At 37.5% G+C, this 20,225-nt stretch overlaps 5 protein-coding genes across 5 annotated transcripts; 4 read left to right on the top strand and 1 right to left on the bottom strand.

The window, feature by feature from the left end:
- Positions 1-319: 319 nt before the first annotated feature.
- On the top strand, positions 320-3,366 carry LOC125193013 (uncharacterized). Its single transcript, XM_048090713.2, has 3 exons — positions 320-723; positions 2,117-2,265; positions 2,448-3,366. Exons 1-3 carry the CDS (start codon positions 486-488, stop codon positions 3,111-3,113), a joined length of 1,053 nt encoding a protein of 350 aa, XP_047946670.2. The 5' UTR covers positions 320-485; the 3' UTR covers positions 3,114-3,366.
- Positions 3,204-6,213, bottom strand: LOC125193011 (putative serine/threonine-protein kinase At1g09600). The gene is made up of 9 exons (XM_048090709.2): positions 5,927-6,213; positions 5,445-5,826; positions 5,067-5,351; positions 4,659-4,976; positions 4,343-4,570; positions 4,154-4,254; positions 3,957-3,996; positions 3,743-3,880; positions 3,204-3,671 (listed from the first exon to the last, which is right to left on the bottom strand). The coding sequence occupies exons 2-9, from the start codon at positions 5,757-5,759 to the stop codon at positions 3,492-3,494; spliced, it is 1,605 nt and encodes a 534-aa protein (XP_047946666.1). The 5' UTR covers positions 5,760-5,826; positions 5,927-6,213; the 3' UTR covers positions 3,204-3,491.
- A 724-nt stretch (positions 6,214-6,937) lies between these two features.
- Positions 6,938-9,523, top strand: LOC125193012 (11-beta-hydroxysteroid dehydrogenase B-like). The gene is made up of 7 exons (XM_048090710.2): positions 6,938-7,083; positions 7,153-7,327; positions 7,916-8,108; positions 8,459-8,544; positions 8,618-8,749; positions 8,840-9,004; positions 9,091-9,523. The coding sequence occupies exons 1-7, from the start codon at positions 6,986-6,988 to the stop codon at positions 9,361-9,363; spliced, it is 1,122 nt and encodes a 373-aa protein (XP_047946667.1). The 5' UTR covers positions 6,938-6,985; the 3' UTR covers positions 9,364-9,523.
- Positions 9,524-11,595: 2,072 nt separating this feature from the next.
- On the top strand, positions 11,596-12,238 carry LOC125191747 (ethylene-responsive transcription factor ERF022-like). The gene has a single exon (XM_048089158.2). The coding sequence runs from the start codon at positions 11,615-11,617 to the stop codon at positions 12,107-12,109; it is 495 nt and encodes a 164-aa protein (XP_047945115.1). The 5' UTR covers positions 11,596-11,614; the 3' UTR covers positions 12,110-12,238.
- A 4,267-nt stretch (positions 12,239-16,505) lies between these two features.
- On the top strand, positions 16,506-19,428 carry LOC125194459 (uncharacterized). The gene is made up of 2 exons (XM_048092684.2): positions 16,506-17,272; positions 18,889-19,428. Exons 1-2 carry the CDS (start codon positions 16,601-16,603, stop codon positions 19,018-19,020), a joined length of 804 nt encoding a protein of 267 aa, XP_047948641.1. The 5' UTR covers positions 16,506-16,600; the 3' UTR covers positions 19,021-19,428.
- Positions 19,429-20,225: the final 797 nt, after the last annotated feature.

Genomic DNA, 20,225 nt, shown 5'->3' with positions numbered 1-20,225 from the left:
TATATTAATCTATGCTATTATACTAGTTTATTTAATACATCACAGTTAAAATATGTAGTATTCATTAGTACTTATTTTAACGATTATTTTGGATATGTCTAGTTATTTTTGAAATATTTTTTGGATAAATCTAGTTATTTGTTGAATACATGAAATGGATGTCTATACTCTATAACCAAATCGAGATCGAATGAATAAAATAAAAAAAGTAATTCGACTTCGATTAAGATTAGATTACTAATCATATGAACAAATCTGTGAAATCATATAAATTGGCAGTTGATTTATTGTCGCATATCCATAAATTTGTGTAATCACATTTTTTGGCATCATTCATTCCCTTAAAATTCTGTAGTATTCAGCAGAGCATATTCTCCTCTCTAACTCTCCCCTTTTCACTTCCCTTTCTATCCTCTTCGTTTTCTTCGTTCTGCATCGTACAGAAGAAAATTTGTTGGTTTTTTCGCGTCTACACTGCTCGAATTATGGATCTATTGTGCTTGCATGTCAAAAACAGCGGCTTTCCGCTAAGGAATTCGTTAATCGAGAAACCCATTTGCTGGAATTCCAGAAACTGTTCAATGGCTGTTGAAATTAGGGTTTCCAGGAAGGAATCTTTGTCGAATTGCTGTGGGTATCGATCGATTACAGTCAGATCCACGGGCAAGAAGAATTCCGGAAGTTCTAATGGCTCCAATTCTAATTCATCGTCTTCCAGTTCTGGTAAAAACATATTATTTTTTATTTTTTTAATTTCTATTGCGTTTATTTTTCCCGAAAGAGGATATGTGTGTGTGTGTGTTTGTGTTAGTGTTCTATTCTGACGAAAGATGAGATTTTGCTTCTAATCATCCCAATTGATTTTAGGCTTGTAAAATCTCTGCTTATTGACTTTGTTTGGTGTGAGTTTGTAGTTGTAAAATCAGACTGCTGTTTGGCTTTGTTCTTTCCTATTGGCGTCATCTATGAGCGTTGTGATTGAGTTATTACTAAGAATGATCAGAAGTGGTCAGTTTGATATGGAATTTGTTGATCACTATAATTGATATATAGCGCTCAGTCTTAAAACAATGATCTTGTGCATATGCAACCAGAGACCAGAGTAAGTTCTTATGCTAGTCTTTGGCTGACTATGGAAGCAATATAGATCTAACCCACAAAGTGAATTGAATTGGTAGATGGAGGTGGAGCATAGTTTAAAACTAAATGATTGATTTCTACTTGGGAAACCGCTGGTCATTTAATGTACTTATATGGTGTATATTCGCCCAACTCTGTGGCGCCAGGTACTAATGTCTCAGTGGATGAAATCATTCTTGAGGCAAATGGTTCCCAAAATGCTTGTAAACATTATAATCTCTTTTCTGGAAAATAAAAAAAGTTGATCTGGATGGACTAATGTAAGTTCATATATGCAGTTGTGAAGCCTAAATTTGATGGATGGAGTAGTGATTTTTTTCCTGTGGTATTCTTCATCTTAATTAATTATTTTTTGGTTTAGCTCGTAGTTTTGTATTAAAACCAAAATCTACAATGATCTATCCTGAGTGCACCGTGCACTGCTGAATTTTCATATATTTATTTGTGATCGAGCAACCAATATTATTCTGCCATTGTGGTAGTAAAGCTTGCTAAGACGACTTCTGCAGTATTGTAGCTTATCCATTAGCAAGTACAAGAGAACAAGTCTATATACGTGAAGCTCGATGATTCTCCACCTGTAACATGATATGCAGATTGGGAAATGTTCATTTTATAGAACATATAGCTTTGTGATGCAATAATACTCTCTTGTAGCGCTGTTGTAACATGAATCGCCTTATAAGTGCTACCGATGTATTCTTAATCTGAATTCTTTGTTTGTATCTTTGTATATTTACCACAAAGCTGTAGGCATGTTGATTTGTGGTTCTCTTCTTTTGTCCTGCTGAAGTTATTCTTGAAGCATTCAAATTGAGTCTACACAAGTTAAAGTTCTTGCTCTTGTTATCTGGTTTTAATTCATGTTCTGTGAAATACCTTGCATTATTTGTCAGAATGGGAATTTCTGCTGCAGATGCTAAATTGGTATTGCTGAATATTTGTATTCATTTGACGTAGAGAGATTTCTCTGCAGGGAATAGTGATCAATCAAAAGCTGGCGATGGTCTAAAAGGCAATAATCCACTTGGTGGCCACAAGTCTGGTGACACCAGCTCACCAAAATCAAAGAATAAACCCTTGGATTGGAGGGAGTTTAGATCAATGCTCTACATCAATGAGAAGGTATGGTTATAGTTCCACGAAACACTGATTATTGTGGTCAGGACCATTCACTTTATATCACATGTCTCAGTTAATGTATGTGAAATAATTATCTTAAGCTGTATACTGTTTAAAAACATGGAAATTGTATTCCAAGATTTTTTGACTTAAAATTAAAATCTTGTGCTGTAATGTTCCTCCAGGCTGCAAATGCAGAATCTGTTCATGACCAAGATAAAATTGCCCCAGCATCAGAATCTCTCCCCCTAAAGTGGGCACACCCTATTTCAGCACCTGAGAATGGTTCTATCCTTGTTGCCACAGGAAAGCTCGATGGAGTTCGCACCTTTGAGAGAACCGTGGTTCTTCTCCTCAGATCTGGAACGAGGAACCCACAGGAGGGACCATTTGGGATCGTCTTAAACCGACCACTTAACAAGAAGATGAAACATATGAATCCCACCAATGCTGAGTTGGCAACTACATTTGCTGATTGTGCTTTGAACTTTGGTGGACCCCTTGATGCAAGTATGTTCCTGCTAAGAGGTATGGAAACCCGTGGACTTGCTGCTTTTGAGGAGGTCATTCCTGGGGTCTACTTTGGCTCCCGTAACAGTTTGGCTGAAGCTGCAGCATTGGTGAAGAATGGGACTATTAAGCCGCAAGAATTGAGATTCTTCATGGGATATGCAGGGTGGCAAATGGACCAATTGATAGAAGAGATTGAATCTGAATACTGGTATGTTGCTGCTTGTAGTACCAACTTGATCTTTGGGGATTCACAATCGCACAGTTTGTGGGAAGAGATTCTGCAACTAATGGGAGGCCACTACTCTGAATTGAGCCGCAAGCCTAAGCATGATATCTAGTTCATCCTACACTCCTTTAACATAAAATTGACTCCAGCATGTATGGAAAGATCGCCCTAAATGTACAGGTATTAAACATATAAGTAGATATTCTTCTTTTTTCCTTGTTCTTTCTATGTGTGCAATGGTTAGAGGTTAATTGTCCCTGAAGCACAATAAGTCGAACAACCTTTGTATTGATGACATTTATTCAAGCTGCTGCATCTTATGTTTCTCTTATATGATATCTATATAAACTTTTCTTTACATATTACTCTGTGCAGACCATGGTTCTTGTTAGAAACATCTTTAATTTTGCTTGTCATTGTTAACATAACATTTACTATGACCTCTTCTACGCACATTTGCTTAAAATTGAATTCTTGGCATTTGAAGGTTCTAGTATTTAGGCATGTTCATTTCTCCCTGCCCAGCTTTGTCTCTCCTTTTGCCTTGGTGTGATTTGCGCAACGCCTCTTGAAGTTGTCTCTCGTGCTCTTTTAGCAATTCGTCCGCGTTGCCTCCTTGAGGTATCAATGGCCCAGACCGAAATATCCTCTTCTTCTTAGCAATGTAATCCTGTTAATATAAACTAGTTAAACTATTGACACCTCATTACCATCAAAGGAATAGAAAAGTTTCCAACTTACCATCGAATCATTATTAGACACGCCCTTTGCACGTAGTTGAGAAGCCTGTCGGGCAATTGAATGGTGAGCATCATCTTTTTCATTCTGAGAGGACGTGTTTGGGTCATGAGAGCATGTCTTCTCCAAAGCCGCTCTTTGCTGCTCACACCTCTTTTCAGTTATGACAGAGATAAGAAATGATAATGATACAGATTAAAGAGAAAAGACAACTTACATGTTCAGCTCCGTCGTCTATTACAATCTCTGCATTTTGCCTGAGATAGTCGTCAAAGTAGGCAGTTTTTGTTCAGTTATAGTATTAGACAAATCACCCTTGGTTTTAGATTTATCAAACCATGAAAATTTCTATACATACTATCAGCAGCTGAGATTATATTACAGTCTGCTAAAGGGCGAGTGAAGACAACTTACCTTCTTGCTTCCTCTTCTCGAAGCTTGGCATCGAGCTCCTTACATGGTGGATATTTGGGTAAGCTAGACGGATCACAGGGAAGAGGGCGTGAAGTGAAGAACTGAAACCATGAAAATTCAAATTTGTGGTATCAAGAAGAAAGAAGACCTGAAAAAGGCTCAACTAGAGCTAATAGAAAGTTAAGGTACCGTGCTTTTGAGTGCAGAAGAAGCCGTGCCTCTGAGTGCTGGGTCAATAGAGAGAAGCGTTTCCACCAGGGCCAAAGCCGACGAAGGGAAGTGTTTGAAAGCTTCTGCAACACGTCGTCTGTATGGCCTCCGTGGCCTAAAGCTAGTAGCCTGAGGTAAATTTGATTTCCCCCAATACTCCTCTGATGGTGAACCACATAGTTTGAATATCTTATGCATTTGTTCCACCTAGAGTATGACATGATGATCATGTTACTAAGACTAGGTGGTCTAAGCCAACCATATTTTGCAAGGAAAAAAAAAAAGCAAAGAGCACCTCGGTACTTCCGGGCATGATAGGCTTCCCTGCAAAGAGTTCAGCAATAATGCAACCGACACTCCACATATCAATCTCTACTCCGTACTCCGTTGCACCCAACAGTAGCTCGGGGGCTCTGTACCACAGAGTTACGACATGGCTAGTCAATGCCTGCTTCCGGTCAGGGCCAAAGGATGTTGCCAGACCAAAATCCCCGATTTTAAGCACTCCATCATCACCAACTAGAAGATTTGAGCCCTTGATATCGCGATGAAGAATGCCTCGACTATGACAGTGTTGTAGTCCTAGCAACATTTGCCTAACATAACATTTGATCTGCACCCATATATCATATCACAGTATGTGTCGCACAATAAGGGGGGAGAATGTCGAAAACGATATGTAAGCCATATTTCTAGTACACACCTGAGCTTCGGTGAATTTGACCTCCAGTGATGCTACAAGTCCAGCAAGATCGTGCTCCATGTACTCGAACACAAGGTACACGCTCCCTGAGATCCTCGATATCACAAGAGCTTCGAGTTTCATCACATTCACATGGTCCAACCTCCGAAGCATGCAAATCTCCCTTGCCATGAACCGGACACTGTCTGGATCCATGTTTGAAAATCTCACTAGCTTCATTGCTACAATCTTATTCGTTGTTAGGTCACGCCCCCGGTAAACAGTACTGTAAGTCCCTTGCCCTATCTGCATAAACATGGGAACATGATTCTGTTGAAGAGTATGATCACACAGCATAATAATCCATAGGCAATCCTAATGAAACAGTAAAGCACATACTCTGTTCAATTTTTGGTACGAACGTGGACTCCTCGGAGTCCAGCCATGAACGGCCTCCCCAGCAACGGAGGCAAGCCACGAGGGCCATCCAGCAGCAACCTGCTCGGCTTTGGCACTGTGTGGTATGCCTCCGACTCTACACATAGCCTGTTGTCTTCCATCTGTTGAACTAATAGTTGCTGAATGCCTGTGAGGGCCACTTTTAGGCCTCTCCTTGTAAATAGCAGTGCTATTATATTTAGGATGATCTCTAATCTTTTCTACTTCAGGAACAAAATCATGTACATTTGACTGTTTTGAACAAATGCATCCCATCCTTAATTCCTCAATAATCTTCTTCTCTGTTATGCAGAATCAGCCATTAATGGAACATGAAGTTCTGCTACAAAATACAACATGAAATAAAAAAATTTCAGAAAAAAACTCCAAAATTCGAACAACATGAAAGATAGATAAAATAAGGAGAGAAACATGGTTGTTACATGTAGGTGAGTCAGAGAGCTGAAGATGACCATTTGCTCCAAGGTTTTGATGCATATTGCTGAAATTGGAATTGGAAAGAGAGAGAATTAGGAGAGAAACATGGTTGTTATTGGTGCCTAAGCATCTTCTTCTCTATTTTCAGAGAAAGACAGATAGATTATTTGGTTTGATTCTGTTGGAGAGGAAGTGGAACTGCCAGACGTGGGCTGCAATAACACTTTGGTATTATCACATTTTATAATCAACCATCATCTACTTTTTATTCCCCTAAATCAGAATTTCAGACGTTGTGGCTGAGTTGGTCGTTTCAATAATTCTTAGACAAATTTGTTAGAATATATAGGTTTCTTAGCACCTAATTTTTTTGCAATTTTGTTAACTTTTTTGTAGTTTTGTTAATTTGCGAAATATAGAAATTTTTCAATATATTTAGAATTATGTAATGAAACGGTGTAGGAGGACCGACTAATTTAACACAAATTCCTTATTTAGTTGGCAGCCATGCCTTTTATTTATTACTCTCCTATTTCTTAAAAATAGAAACTCTTCCTAAAAACAAAAAAAATTCTTTTAAAAAAAAGGAATACCATAATCCACTAATACGGTATTTTCTTTTCCTCTTTTTTTTTTTATTTATATTTTTCTATTACCCTGTTTTATTTGTCCAATTTTACACTTAAAAATCCACGCCATCTCCAAAGTTCCTATTTTAAAAAAATGAATGGAGTATTATTTATTACTCGGGAGTACTTGTTAATGATACACGATTCAGTCAGTTTTGGCAGTACTAACGTTTTTATTGACATCCCCAAGTAATATTTAAAGGTTAATTATTTTTTATATTTTTGTACTCCTAATAAATATTTAAGTGAGAGTAGCTATAATTAATAATAAAATAGTGTAATGCATCCTTGTTCCTTGATTGCATATAATAAGGAATGCAAGACGGAACGACTAATCAACAAACATGTAGAAGTCATGTATTGTAGAGTATAATTAATTGCGATTCATTTTCATAGTAGGAGATTTAGAGGAACAAAAAAAATAGTAGCTAGTACATGCAGAAGGTTGGAAGAAGAGGTCCAGTAAGAGGCGTACAGCGGTGGAAGCGGCGAAGCAACACGTGTAGTGTTAATTGGTGCATGCAGAGAAAGAGGTATTAGTATTTTGTTGTTGTTGTTGGAGAAGAGAGTTTTTGATCGAATCGAATGGATATGTTAAACAGCGTGCTGAATCTGTTTGTGCCGCCGGCGAGCTTGGTGATGCTGGCCTTCGCCTGGCCGGCTCTCACCTTCATCAACACCTGTGAATGGCTCTACAACTCCTACTTCCTCGAATCTCACCAGCTTATGCACAACAAGGTCGTCGTCATCACCGGAGCTTCTTCCGGCATCGGAGAGGTCATTCTTTTTAATTTTATCATTTATGGATATGATCAAAAAGACATATGTGAGATAGAATGAGAGGAAGGACTTAAGCTCTATCAATTTCTTTATACTAAAACTAATTTTACTTCACAACTGTCTAATGCACATCTACACATCAAAATGTGAAAAATTGGAAGATGAGGAATGATTGCAGAATAGTCTAAGGAAGAAGAATTTGTTGAAAGATAATAAGACTGAAAAAAAATCAATAAGTTACTCCACTTTATTAACATAATATTGATTTAGTAGCAAATTGTGATATATAGTAGTACTACTATCCTAAGATTTGTGACGTTTTTTTTCCTTTACAAGATTTACGAAAGTGATCATGTTTAATGATTCAACTGGCCAAAATAAAATAAATAAATAACAAAAAGAGAATACTCCAATACGAGAAAGCATAGAGAGGGATTAGGCCATCCTAATTTGTGACATCCCAAAACGGAACTACAAATCAATTAACTTAGGATGGATGCAGGAATATATAAATTTATTATAAGAAAAATCTAAAATTAGTGGAGCTTCTACTAACATTTTTTCTCTCTCTGTCACTGAATGTAGCAAATTGCGTATGAATATGCGAAGAGGGGGGCCATTCTTGTATTGGTTGCGCGTAGAGAACAAAGGCTTAGAGCAATAAGTGAGAATGCTAGAAGGCTTGGGGCGCCCAATGTAATGATAGTGGCTGCCGATGTTGTCAAAGAGGACGACTGCAGGAGATTTATCAACGAAACCATTAACCAATATGGTCGCGGTAAGATCCATCGTCCTTACTATACATAATTCAACTCAGGGTTATTTGTCCATAACTTCCCAAACTGTCACACAATTTCTCATTCTGCATATCATGTTTAAAATCTAGTGTGTGAATGCTTATATGTTTAGATGCACGTTTCACTTATTTATGCTACTACTACGATATTGTTTTCGCTTCTAATAATAATGCCACTCTAGATGAATGATGATTAGCCTATTAATCAACAAGTATGTAACCACTAATATCCAGAGTCTGGTTGCAAAAATCTAATTAAATCGAAAGTTTTCCGAAAATGAAGAAAATTTACCTACAAATAAAACTTGAATCAATTTCTTGGATTTGTGCAGTGGATCATCTGGTAAATTCTGCAAGTTTAGGCCATACTTTCTACTTTGAGGAGGCCACAGACACCAATGTCTTCCCTATTCTAATGGTATATATATATGGGATTTCGAGTTGTTTTGATCATGTGCATATACATATCTTATATACTATATCTCATCTAGGACATAAACTTCTGGGGTAATGTTTATCCGACCCACGTAGCACTTCCATATCTACGTGAATCCAACGGTCGTGTCATTGTCAATGCATCTGTCGAGAACTGGCTACCTTTGCCTCGGATGAGTTTATATGCTGTAAGTTTATTTTCTTCAAGTATTTATACTTTAATGAACATACGTACGTCAATTAGTTATCAAATATGAACACTCCAATGCTTTATATAGGCGGCAAAATCAGCTCTGATAAACTTTTACGAGACACTACGGTTTGAAGTGAAGGACGAGGTTGGAATTACAGTCGCGACGCATGGTTGGATCGGAACTGAGATGTCGAGAGGAAAATTCATGGTGGAGGAAGGCGCAGAGATGCAATGGAAGGAAGAAAGAGAAGTAATTAGCAAGATTTATAGATGTTATATTTTAATAACTTAACTTGTTGTACCATTTGATTTGAGCTTGATGATTTTCCGATTTAGGTGGAGGCATCGGGTGGTGCGGTGGAGGAGTTTGCGAGGTTGATAGTGGCGGGCGCTTGCAGAGGCGATCCGTACGTGAAGTATCCGAGCTGGTACGACATTTTCTTCTTGTATAGGGTGTTTGCACCCAAGGTCCTCTACTGGACGTTCCAGTTTCTCCTAACTGGTGGCGGAGCACGGCGCACCTCTTTCATCGGAACGGGTAGGCCCCTTATAGAGGCCTCCCCGACGATGACGAGGCGGCGAGTAGTCGACCACCAGAGAGTTGAGTGAATTGTTGATGATGTGAGAAATCAATCTTTGTTAATTATGGTTTGATTTCTGGCTACTTTGCTAATTATGGTTTGATTTCTGGCTACTTTGCTTGTACATACTTGGTCTCTTTTAGAGATTTTTTGGGTTACCAGCTTGAATAAAATCATGGTTTTTATGATGGATGGGTTGCTACTTTAGCTATCACTTAACTTGTATTAGTCAATAATTGGAGCATCGATGTGGAAAAATTGATAAGGCTATGTTTTCTAAACTATTTTTATTACTTCCTCCGTCCGCGAATAAGAGTCCCGTTTTTCCATTTTAGTCCGTCCGCGAATAAGAGTCCCGGTTCACTTTTACCATAAATGGTAATAAGGTCCCACCTTCCACTAACTCATTCCACTCACATTTTATTTAAAACTAATATATACAAGTGAGATCTCTATTCCACTGACTTTTTTCCATCCACTTTTCTTAACATTTCTTAAAATCCGTGTCGCCCATAAATGAGACTCCTAATGACGGACAAAGGGAGTGTTTCATAGGTAGTTTAGAATAATTGACGTGTGTTTTTGAAATTGAAAGATAATAGTTCTACTATATCACTGAGCGCCATATCGTGTAATTTTATGTCTATTTAAGTAATTGTACTTATTATTATAATCACCTCATTGTTTGCACCTACTATTAGTGAGGAAAATTAGCATTCTACTGTAACTTTCTTTTATCCTCTTTGACCAGATTATTATATGGAAAATTGAAGAAATAATCTGTACGGATACAAAGACTAACCACTGACTCCACACGCCTGGTGTTGGAAAAAGAGCACCGACTCTCATTGCGTTCACACTGAATTTTATGAATCTATATTCTTTCTTTTTCTTTATTTATATTTGGCCCTTATTTATTTACCTGTATATTACTGGAGTACCATATCAGAAGTCTAATTTGATTCTCTTTGCAATAAAAATCTCATTTTATATTACTATAAAAAAGTAAGTATTGTATTCAATTAATTTATTTCCCATACATTTCAATATAAAATGATAAAATTTTTATTTTATTTTGCTATATAAAATTAGGTAATACTTCAGGGTTTAGGAATATATTGTATTAATTTGTTTCATCACGTTTCATTATAAAATGAATAGTGTATATTTATATAAAATGTAGATTTATATTTTATTAGTTTTTTCCACCCACATTTCTAATAATTCATAAAATTCATTTTTAAAAAAAAGCAGAACTTTAATTCTGTGGATAAAGAGGATAAATATTTATTGTTTTATGCATGATATTGGAGTATCGATCGAAACAAAATTCTAGCAATATATACGTACGTATCCCATGGACTGTTAAATTTAAATCACTATAATATGTGAAAGAGAGTTGATGTCACATAGCATATAATACTTATACATCTCGTAGAAGTAACTAGTAATACCAGAAAATTACTACTTCACCTAGACAATTCACTAGAGGACCAAAATCATTAGAAATTTAAAATTCCATTATTCCTAGAACGTGTGAACTGAAACATATATGAGCACGTGCGAGAAATAATTAGCTCCTTTTGATCCAACTTGATACTCGACTAAAGTAAACTTAAAACTGAAAAAGTTGTTAATTTGTTCTACTTCTGAAATATTAATTTGTACATATTGTCTCATTATTAATTTCATTCTTATAATAAAAGTTATTATAAAAAAGTATCACTACTAATTAAACTGTCGTTAATTTTCGCCACTATAACAAGTAAACTTTTAAATTTTATTGATTAATATATTATTAATTAAAGATCACAAAACATGTATTATTAGATAATTTAATATTTCAAGCCCCCCATTGCTCCCCCTTTTCCCACTAAAAAATACGTTTATAGATTTTATTTGAAGGGGAGATTTATATAGGAGTGTTTGCTTATTAAATTAACCAGGGATTATTTATGAGTAATCCATCAAATCAAACATTATATTATAATAATGTCTTTGTTTTTGACTGGGGTTGATAAATGAAGAGGACGTGGCAAGCATTCATTGGCCGATTACAAAATGCTACTAATATTAACCGACAGAGTTGCATGCTGTAATACAACTTCAATCCACTTTCATGCATCTACGTCGAACCTCCCCTTCTTCACTTCACCCATCACTCCTCTCCTCTCTCTCTCTCTCTCTCATACACACACATATATTATATATACACACACAACATTCACTCAATCTTCTATTTCCCCTTCAAATCCACACGCACTTCTAAAATAAAATCAATGGAAAATGATCATCATCAAGAAGAAGCGGAGACGTTCATCGGAATCAGGAAGCGCAAATGGGGGAAATGGGTGTCGGAAATCCGCGAGCCCGGCAAGAAAACCCGGGTCTGGCTAGGGAGCTACGAGAAGCCGGAGATGGCCGCCGCCGCCTACGACGCTGCGGCATTCCACCTAAGAGGCCCCGCCGCGCGCCTCAACTTCCCCCGCCTGGCGGGCCTCCTCCCGAAGCCGGCAAGCGACAATGCCACGGATGTTCAGGCCGCGGCGCAGGAGGCCGCCATGCAGATCGCGGGGAGGCGCGCGGCGGAGGCGGGGAGAGTGGGGCTGTCGGCGAGCCAGATTGAGGCTATAAATGAAATGCCACTTGACTCGCCTAAATTGTGGATGCAGGGAATGGAAATGGGAGTGCAAGATTATTTTGTTTATAATCATCATCAACACATGGAGGTTAATCATCATGATCAATTGGATTATTATCCCATTTGGGATTAATTTAATTAATCGTCTAGTCAATAATTTTGAGCTAGGTCATATTATATTTTTTGTATGCGAGCTTCTTGAATTGTCACAAGAATGAAGAATCCCATTTGTTTGGCTTAGGAAAGGAACAATTAAATTTCATTTACTTGTCCTCTTGTTATACAAAAGTTCTATTTCTATACCTTGTTCTTTACTGTCGTTCAGACCGATGTTTTTTTACAAGAACGAAACATTCTATGATCATATTATGCCAAATACATAGTGATAAAGGAATGCAGGGTAATTATAAAATGCAAACTTATATATTGTACAAACTCAAAATTCCTCAACACAGCTTCAACACAATTTCAATACAATATCAACACAATGTAAAATTTCAAGATTTTAATGTCAACACAGTATCAATACAGTATCAACACAATATCAATCATTGACTATCGTTGAAATTTAGTTGACATTTTCCTGTTGATGTTTTTTTTTGACCTGTTGACATTTTTCAATGGTTCAGATCATAGTTTTGAGTTTGTACAATATTTAGAGTTTTCATTTGATCACATCCCAAGGAGTGCGTTATGCATTTCAAATAAATCGATTTTATATGACTTTTTTTATAAAATAACACCAAAAATTGTAAAGTTTAATATTGTCCTTGTGTGGGGTTAATTAATTGCTTTAAAATACATTAATACCACTATAATTTATGTCCTTTTTTGTGTCGCATGCGAACTTTTGATTTATTTCACAAATAGTACAGTTTATTGCAGTATTCTTTGTGATTTCACCATCCTAAATCAAACATAATTATATCAACATGGCGTAATGGAGTAATGTGTATAGTCCAAAACCATGTGGTAGAGGAGTTAAGTGCTAAACAATGTTCGATCAAAGAGATGTGTTACATTGGATTGAGGTCCAAGTTACTAATTGATATTTTAAGCATGACACCATTTTGAGTAGTTACATTTTGTAGTTGTAAATTGGCTATAATTGTAAAATTAGGAGAAAATTGAAATAAATTTAAGTAGTAGTATGACATTTGTGGATAGGTGCATTGGACTGAAGATATGTAGCATGGAAAAAGAGGGATGGGTTAATAATATGGCAGAGTCAAGAGAGGTGCTTTTACAAAAGCTGCACACCCAATTTTCTGCTACTATTATTTGATTTCTGAATTGCATGCAAGTGAAAGAGATGTTTAGATTTGTGCACCCTCCTAGGAATAGCTGTGCAAGCTGCAAATCAATGCAGTATTTGAAAGCCAGATTTAGGCAGCAAACATTAGGCTAGCTGATCAAAGCATGATTAAGCAATTGTCACTGCAAAATTACAAAGGAATAGCTAGCTGATTAAAGCATAAGCTAATTGAATTACATGCATGCCATTTCCTTTCCCATGCCTGCTGCTAAGATATTTTCTTCAATCTCACAAACTGACAAAAAATTAAAGCCAATTCAGTTGTATATACCCATCCTTGCCCAAATGCTACTCAACTCAACTACTTTTAAAGAAGTGATAGAGGAAATGTTTTATTGGTTAAGTGATGGAGCAACCGTAACATTTGGTAGAAATCGAACTAGTGTTAGGGCATCCACAGTGGGACGGACGATAGTCTGCCCGATCCACTGTAGCTATGCGGACGATGGGTTATCCATCGTCCACGCTCGATACATCATCCGCGGACTATACGCGTCGACGTCACATCGTCTGCGCTATCGTCTGCCCCACTGCGGGCGACGCGGACGAAAGCGTGAACTATGCGACACGTTTTTGAATTTTTTAAAAAAAAAATTTGAATTTTTATTCTATTTAAACACTCAATTCCCATAGCAATTTATCCCATCTCCCAATTTATTCTCTCCCATCTCCCAAATTATTCTCTCCCATCTCTCACTTTCCAACTTTCTCACACTAAAAAAATGAACCCCAGCGACGACTGGAGTACACCTGAAGGCATTACTCGGGCCTTGACTCGGGTCTTATTCGATTGCGTTAATGCTTGGCGGAAATGGAGCGCGAGCGTGATGCGGCGGAGCAGGCGACGGCGCAGATCCCTCGACCGATTCGACTTAGGACGTTTGTCCGCCGCGAGCACGACTTAGCTCACCAACGCCTGTTCGCAGACTATTTTGCCGAGCAACCACGGTGGGGCCCGACGGTTTTTCACCACCGTTTTAGAATGCGGCGAGTTCTTTTTATCAGCATTGTCCAGACGTTGGAGGCACGTGATGAGTACTTCCAGTATTGGGTAGATGGCATCGACAGACCCGGACTTACGCCGTTGCAGAAGTGCACGGTTGCGATCTGGCAGTTGGCCTACGGCACCACGGCAGATATGTTCGACGAGTACCTTCACGTCGGGGAGACAACTGGCCGCGATTGCCCGAAGAATTTTTATAGGGGAATTGTGGAGGCTTATAGCGACACATATTTGCGAAGACCGACTGCTAGAATTGCCAGGCCTTGATGAGGATGCACGAGACGGCGCATGGCTTTCCTAGAATGCTAGGGAGCATCGATTGTATGCACTGGGAGTGGAAGAATTGTCCGACGGCGTGGAGAGGCCAATTTACCAATGGATACAAGGGAAGCCACCCGACGATGATCCTCGAAGCTGTCGCTGACCATCGGCTCTAGATCTGGCATGCTTACTTCGGTGTAACGGGGTCGAACAACGACATCAACGTCCTCAACTCGTCCAATCTCTTCGCCGATCAATGTAGGGGTCGCGACCCGGCCATCGAGTTCACTGCTAACGGACGCCAATATCATATGGGGTACTACTTGGCCGATGACATATACCCAAGGTGGCCTGTTTTTATGAAGTCGATCAGCTCCCAATGGGTGACAGGAGAGTGTTATTTGCGGCAAAGCAGGAGGCTGCACGAAAGGATGTGGAACGGACTTTTGGTGTGCTCCAATCGCGGTGGAGTGTGGACAATAGTGAAAGGTCCGACACGTTTCTGGTTCAAGGAAGCCATCTCCGATGTCATGTATGCGTGCATCATCTTGCATAACATGATAGTCGAACAATAAGGTGGAAGTGTCACCAATTGGGGCGATGATGATGGTGGATCTAGCTCCAGCACGGCGAGCGCGCCTCACGTTCGAGGATAACGGATGGGCTTCAATGAGGTTCTAGCTGGACATACCTCAATGCGCAGCCAACGAGACCATGCTCAGCTCATGAATGACATGATTAAAGAAGTTTGGAAGCGTAACGACCATTGGCAATTTGTAGTTTTTTATTTCGTACTGTAATTTGAACTTTCAATGAAATGAAATTATTTTTTCCAAATTTTGTAGTGTTTTAAATATTCAAATAAATAAAATTCTTAGGGCAGACTTTAGGGCGTCCCACTGCAGGTGGAAGGGTAGGAGGATAAAATGCTGATGTGGTGATGCATAGGCCGCCCTATAGGGCAGACTATAGGGCGCCCCATTGTGGATGACCTTAGGTTTTGGGCTCCCAACCATGAGGAAAATAAAAAGCCCACAATAAACTTGGTCCATTTTGAACAATAAAATGAGTCAAGTTGTGTACGAAGCGTGTTATTGTGTGTGTATGAAACGTGTGAATTTTTTATAACTATTTAAAATTTAAAATTTCTTCTTCGGTTATGATGATTGAGATGATTTTGAATTGAAAATTAAATTCAAATCAATTTTAAATCTACACTCTCAATTCCATGGTATAAAACATATCTTGAATTAATTTATCAAAATTGAATCCTATGAATAAATCTTGTTTATTATTAAATCATATGTAACACACTATCCGTTTCTTGTTTTGATCCACCTATAAATACATGTGTCATTTACATTTTACTAATTTTACTAAATGGATTCCAATTTGAAAAAGACTTGTGCAATTGGTATCCGCATTATTGATGAGAATTATGTTATTTTATTTGAATTTTATTTTAAAAAGACTTGTGCAATTAGTCGGCCATGTGTTACTATTTTATTTGAATTTTTGTATTATAAGATCAAATAAATTGATGTTTTATGATGAGAAAGATAGAGTTAACTAATTACGAGGATAATTAAAACTCTGTTTGTCTATGTTATTTTATTTGAATTTTTGTTTATTAATTTAATATGAAATACTGTCTGAACTCTGAATTGATGTTTAATGATGTAAGAGATTATAAAATAAGATAAATTAAATATATTTTTTTTTTATCAGTAAAGATGATTTGTTTTTCTTTGCGGTTTGTAAGTGTAAATATTTTAATAAATCTCTAACCGTCCAAAGAAAGAGGATTATTCGTTGGGACTATAGGGAGTAGAAGTATTATTTTGTTTATAAAAATAAAATGAAACAATTGTATGGGATAAATCAGTTAAAGTAATAAGGGATGGACGAGGAAGTAGTTAAGTAGCTAAAGCTAAATGTTCATTTGCGTGGAATCTTAAATTTCTGACTTTGGAATCTAAAATCTTGACAACTCAACCCTTGGCTTTTGGAACAGCCACTCTCTCTCAGCTCTGATATTATCAACAATGGATGGCGAGCTTCAAGACTGGGAGCTCCTCCACCACAATTCCGATTCCGAACCAATTCCCTTCGACGACATAGACTCCACCGGCTTCATCCACGCCGATTATTTCTCCCTCGACTCTCTCAAACGATACGCCCACAGTTCCGATGACAACAAGTCCGCCGTCTCGGATAATCCTAGCTGGATTGATCCAAGCTCCGACGACAATCCCGCTCGCTATCTCCACAAGGAATCCACCGAATTCTGGTCCGATTCCAGCAGCGACAGGTCTGAAGATCGCAACAGGTTCACCGATTTCTCAGCTAGAAATGAATTAGGTTTTCACGATGGAATTAGGGAAGCTGGTGAAAAGGGGGATCAAGTGGATTCGAATCGAATTGAGGCAAAATCTAGCAGCGGTTCCGAAGAATTAGACAAAGTGGAGGAGAAGATGGAGAGTGGGGATGATCATATGAGAAACGAAGAGATTGATAAGAAAAGTAGTCATGTGGTAGTGTGGTGGAAGATGCCGATGGAGTTTGTAAACTACTTTGTGTTTCGGATGAGTCCGGTTTGGACAGTCTCTGTGGCGGCTGCTTTCATGGGGTTTGTGATTTTGGGGCGCAGGTTGTATAAGATGAAGAAGAAGAACAAGGCTAGGGGACTGCAGATTAAGGTTGCTGTTGATGATAAGGTCAATTTTTCCTTCTTCCTTCCTTGTTTTGTTTGTCTCTTTAACTCATCATATCATATAAGTTTTGCATGTTTCGAGCTTTGTGAATGCCAATTCAATAACTGTATTCTTTATAGAAATGGATATCTCTTCTTGGAACCTTGAAAACAGAAATTATCTGATTATGGAGGGTATTTGGCTGTCTAGAAGATTGATGGCAAAGTGATACAAACGTTGGATGGGGAAAGGTCTGAGTGCTTTCGAACTCGATAAAATGGGAGACAGAGAGTGATGGCTCTGAACAGCGATATAGGGAGAGAGAAACGATAATAAGAGGAGGAAATAGAGTTAGATGACAGATATGGAAGGAAACAAGAGATAGAGAAACACAGTTTTTGTTTAATACTTCTTACTTATTTTCTTATCTAACTGCACGGACATGTTTACACTATCAAAGGATTCAAAAAATTGGGAGGATATATTAAAATCTAATCAAATCACATCTTAAGTACTCAAATTAAATATGGAAGTAAAGCATAAAGATAAGGATGACACTATCACAGAAATATAGAGGATTGATGGCAAAGGTTGGTTTTTGCATCTTGCTTCAAGTGATTCTGAGTGTGATTGTTGATTTGGGATGGATTACACTGCATCAATCTGTTCCTCTTCTCTTTTCTGCACATCACAACAATAGATGATCTTGCCATGATTATATAGTCTCCCAGTTGAAACTAGTGCTGTTACTTTGTTGATTCTTCCTTTGCTATATATCTTCTGCTTTGGGTCTGATGCTCTAGATATATATACTCCTTTCCTTGAACCTATTAGGTGAAGAAATCATGTAAATTCCAATAATTCTGCAGCTCCCCCGTTTAATAAAACTGGATATGCTTTGGTATTACTGTTGAATTTTACTCTATTATACTTTGCTTTGTTTTGAGAGTCTGAGACTGAAATTCAAGGTGTATGTCTCAAACCTTGTCTATGATGAAATTTGTCTGTTAATTCCTACATCATGTGCATGTTGCAATCAGAAAAGGTCTAATGCACCGTATGATTGGGGAGGAGCAGTTTAGATTTGGTATGGACAGAGTTAGGATTCTTTTCCAATGCGCTACGGCGCTACGCAACCATCATAGTTTCCTCTTCTTGAGCTTCTAGTCATTATAAAGAAAGACCTGGTGGTCTTATCCTTGGTAAAATTCTTTAGGGTTCTCTGATATATATTTATGGTATCGTTAGAAGGGATTCATTGTTGATCTCAATAATTATATATAAATTAGCTATCGCATCAATCCATCCTCTTCTCTTTTCTGCATATCTCAACAACATATATATAGACCTTGGGGTGGGGGGGTTACTAAAGATAGCTCTGCTCCATTGGCTATAGCAATCATCTATGCTTTTCAAGAATTTGGTCGCCATAGAATATTCTTGTTGGTATTGTATCAGTGTTGTTTTCATCGGTGTTTTTTACTGATTTCATGAATGATACCTGATTAATGATTATCACATCCAACTTTATGTTCAAAAACGCCTATTCGCATGAATTAATTCACTGCCCATTACTGCATTGTTCATATTGGTAGAGCATACATACATTTTATGTGTTTTGTGTGGTTTGGATTGTGCAGAAGGTTTCTCAGGTGATGAGCCGTGCAGCTCGTCTGAACGAAGCATTCTCAGTTGTGAAACATGTACCTCTAATTCGGCCTTCACTGCCTGCCATTGGCATCACAAGCTGGCCTGCGATGGCGATAAGATAAGCGGGTCACATTGCCTGTGAGACAGCTGATGGGGGTAGTATATATATTATCAAGTTGAAGACTATGTTTAGTGTCCAGTTACTGTGTATAATGCAAGTAATGTATGTTTGAGATATTCACGTGTGAGTTGATTCATATCGAAAATGTGAAGTTAAAATAAGATCAACTTCAATACCTAGTGAGGCACTCCTCTTACCAATTGATTTAGGACGAAACATCACAAAGGTGTTCCTTTGTTCCTTTGATTGATCTCCTTTTACATGTGGTGTTCCTATCCTGGGATGTGTTCTTGTGGCCATATTCTCCAGATTTATACTTGCCATTGTGGCTGCTTTGTTAGCCTTACAAGAGTAATTGTAATTATCATGATGTTATCATAAGCAGATTTATAGGGATTGGTACTTAAAACTTGTGTTTGTATGTATTATTTTGCATATTAATTGACTTGACAACATCTAGATATTTTTCCTTTTAAATTCCTATTATGTAGGTATAGTTTCTAAACTTTTGCTTCTTATATTCATGTTTCACAAGGTTTTCTGTTACAAGTATATTTAATAATGGGAAAATTGGTCAAAAAAATCATGATTTTTCTCAAAAATCTAATATTTCACACAATCCTTAAAAATGGTTTATAAAAACACAAACTTTTCGAATTATGCAGATTTTTCACACTAAAGTTTCCGGTATAAATTTTGTTTACGTTGAATACCAAAAAAATCTACTTGTAATAGTGTCAGCTATCTTCCAATCTTGTGAGGAAGATGAAACTGACATGGTAAGGATGCTCTAGAATTAGTGTCAATAGTCAACATAGACAAAATTTATGTCGAAAATTTTAGTGTGAGAAATCTGCACAATTATAGTACTATTATTTTATAAAAAGTCGTTTTTCTGGTACATATCAAAATTACTTTTTAAAACTTTATTACGAGATTTCATCTGTATAAATATTTAAAACTGTTATGACATATAATCGAACTCAATAAAATTCCTATTCGATTAGCATGCCGATTAACGTGGAATTTGGATATAACTGACCCAAAACTCGAAATCGGTAAGTTGACTCGATTGACATTAGATAGAGAGGGTAATATGCATGGCTTAGTATATATTTTGTATAAATAAATACATATAAAAAAAATAAAAATTTACTGATTTAGTTTAAATCAGTAATGTTTAATTTGCAGACTTTCATGATTAAT

This window comes from Salvia hispanica, chromosome 4 (assembly GCF_029641045.1).
Source record: "Salvia hispanica isolate PSC_SH4W2 chromosome 4, Shi_PSC_v1, whole genome shotgun sequence".
In the NCBI taxonomy this organism is placed as follows: Eukaryota; Viridiplantae; Streptophyta; class Magnoliopsida; order Lamiales; family Lamiaceae; genus Salvia; species Salvia hispanica.
Note: the sequence above shows the minus strand (reverse complement) of the source record. Positions and strands in the feature narration are given on the sequence as shown.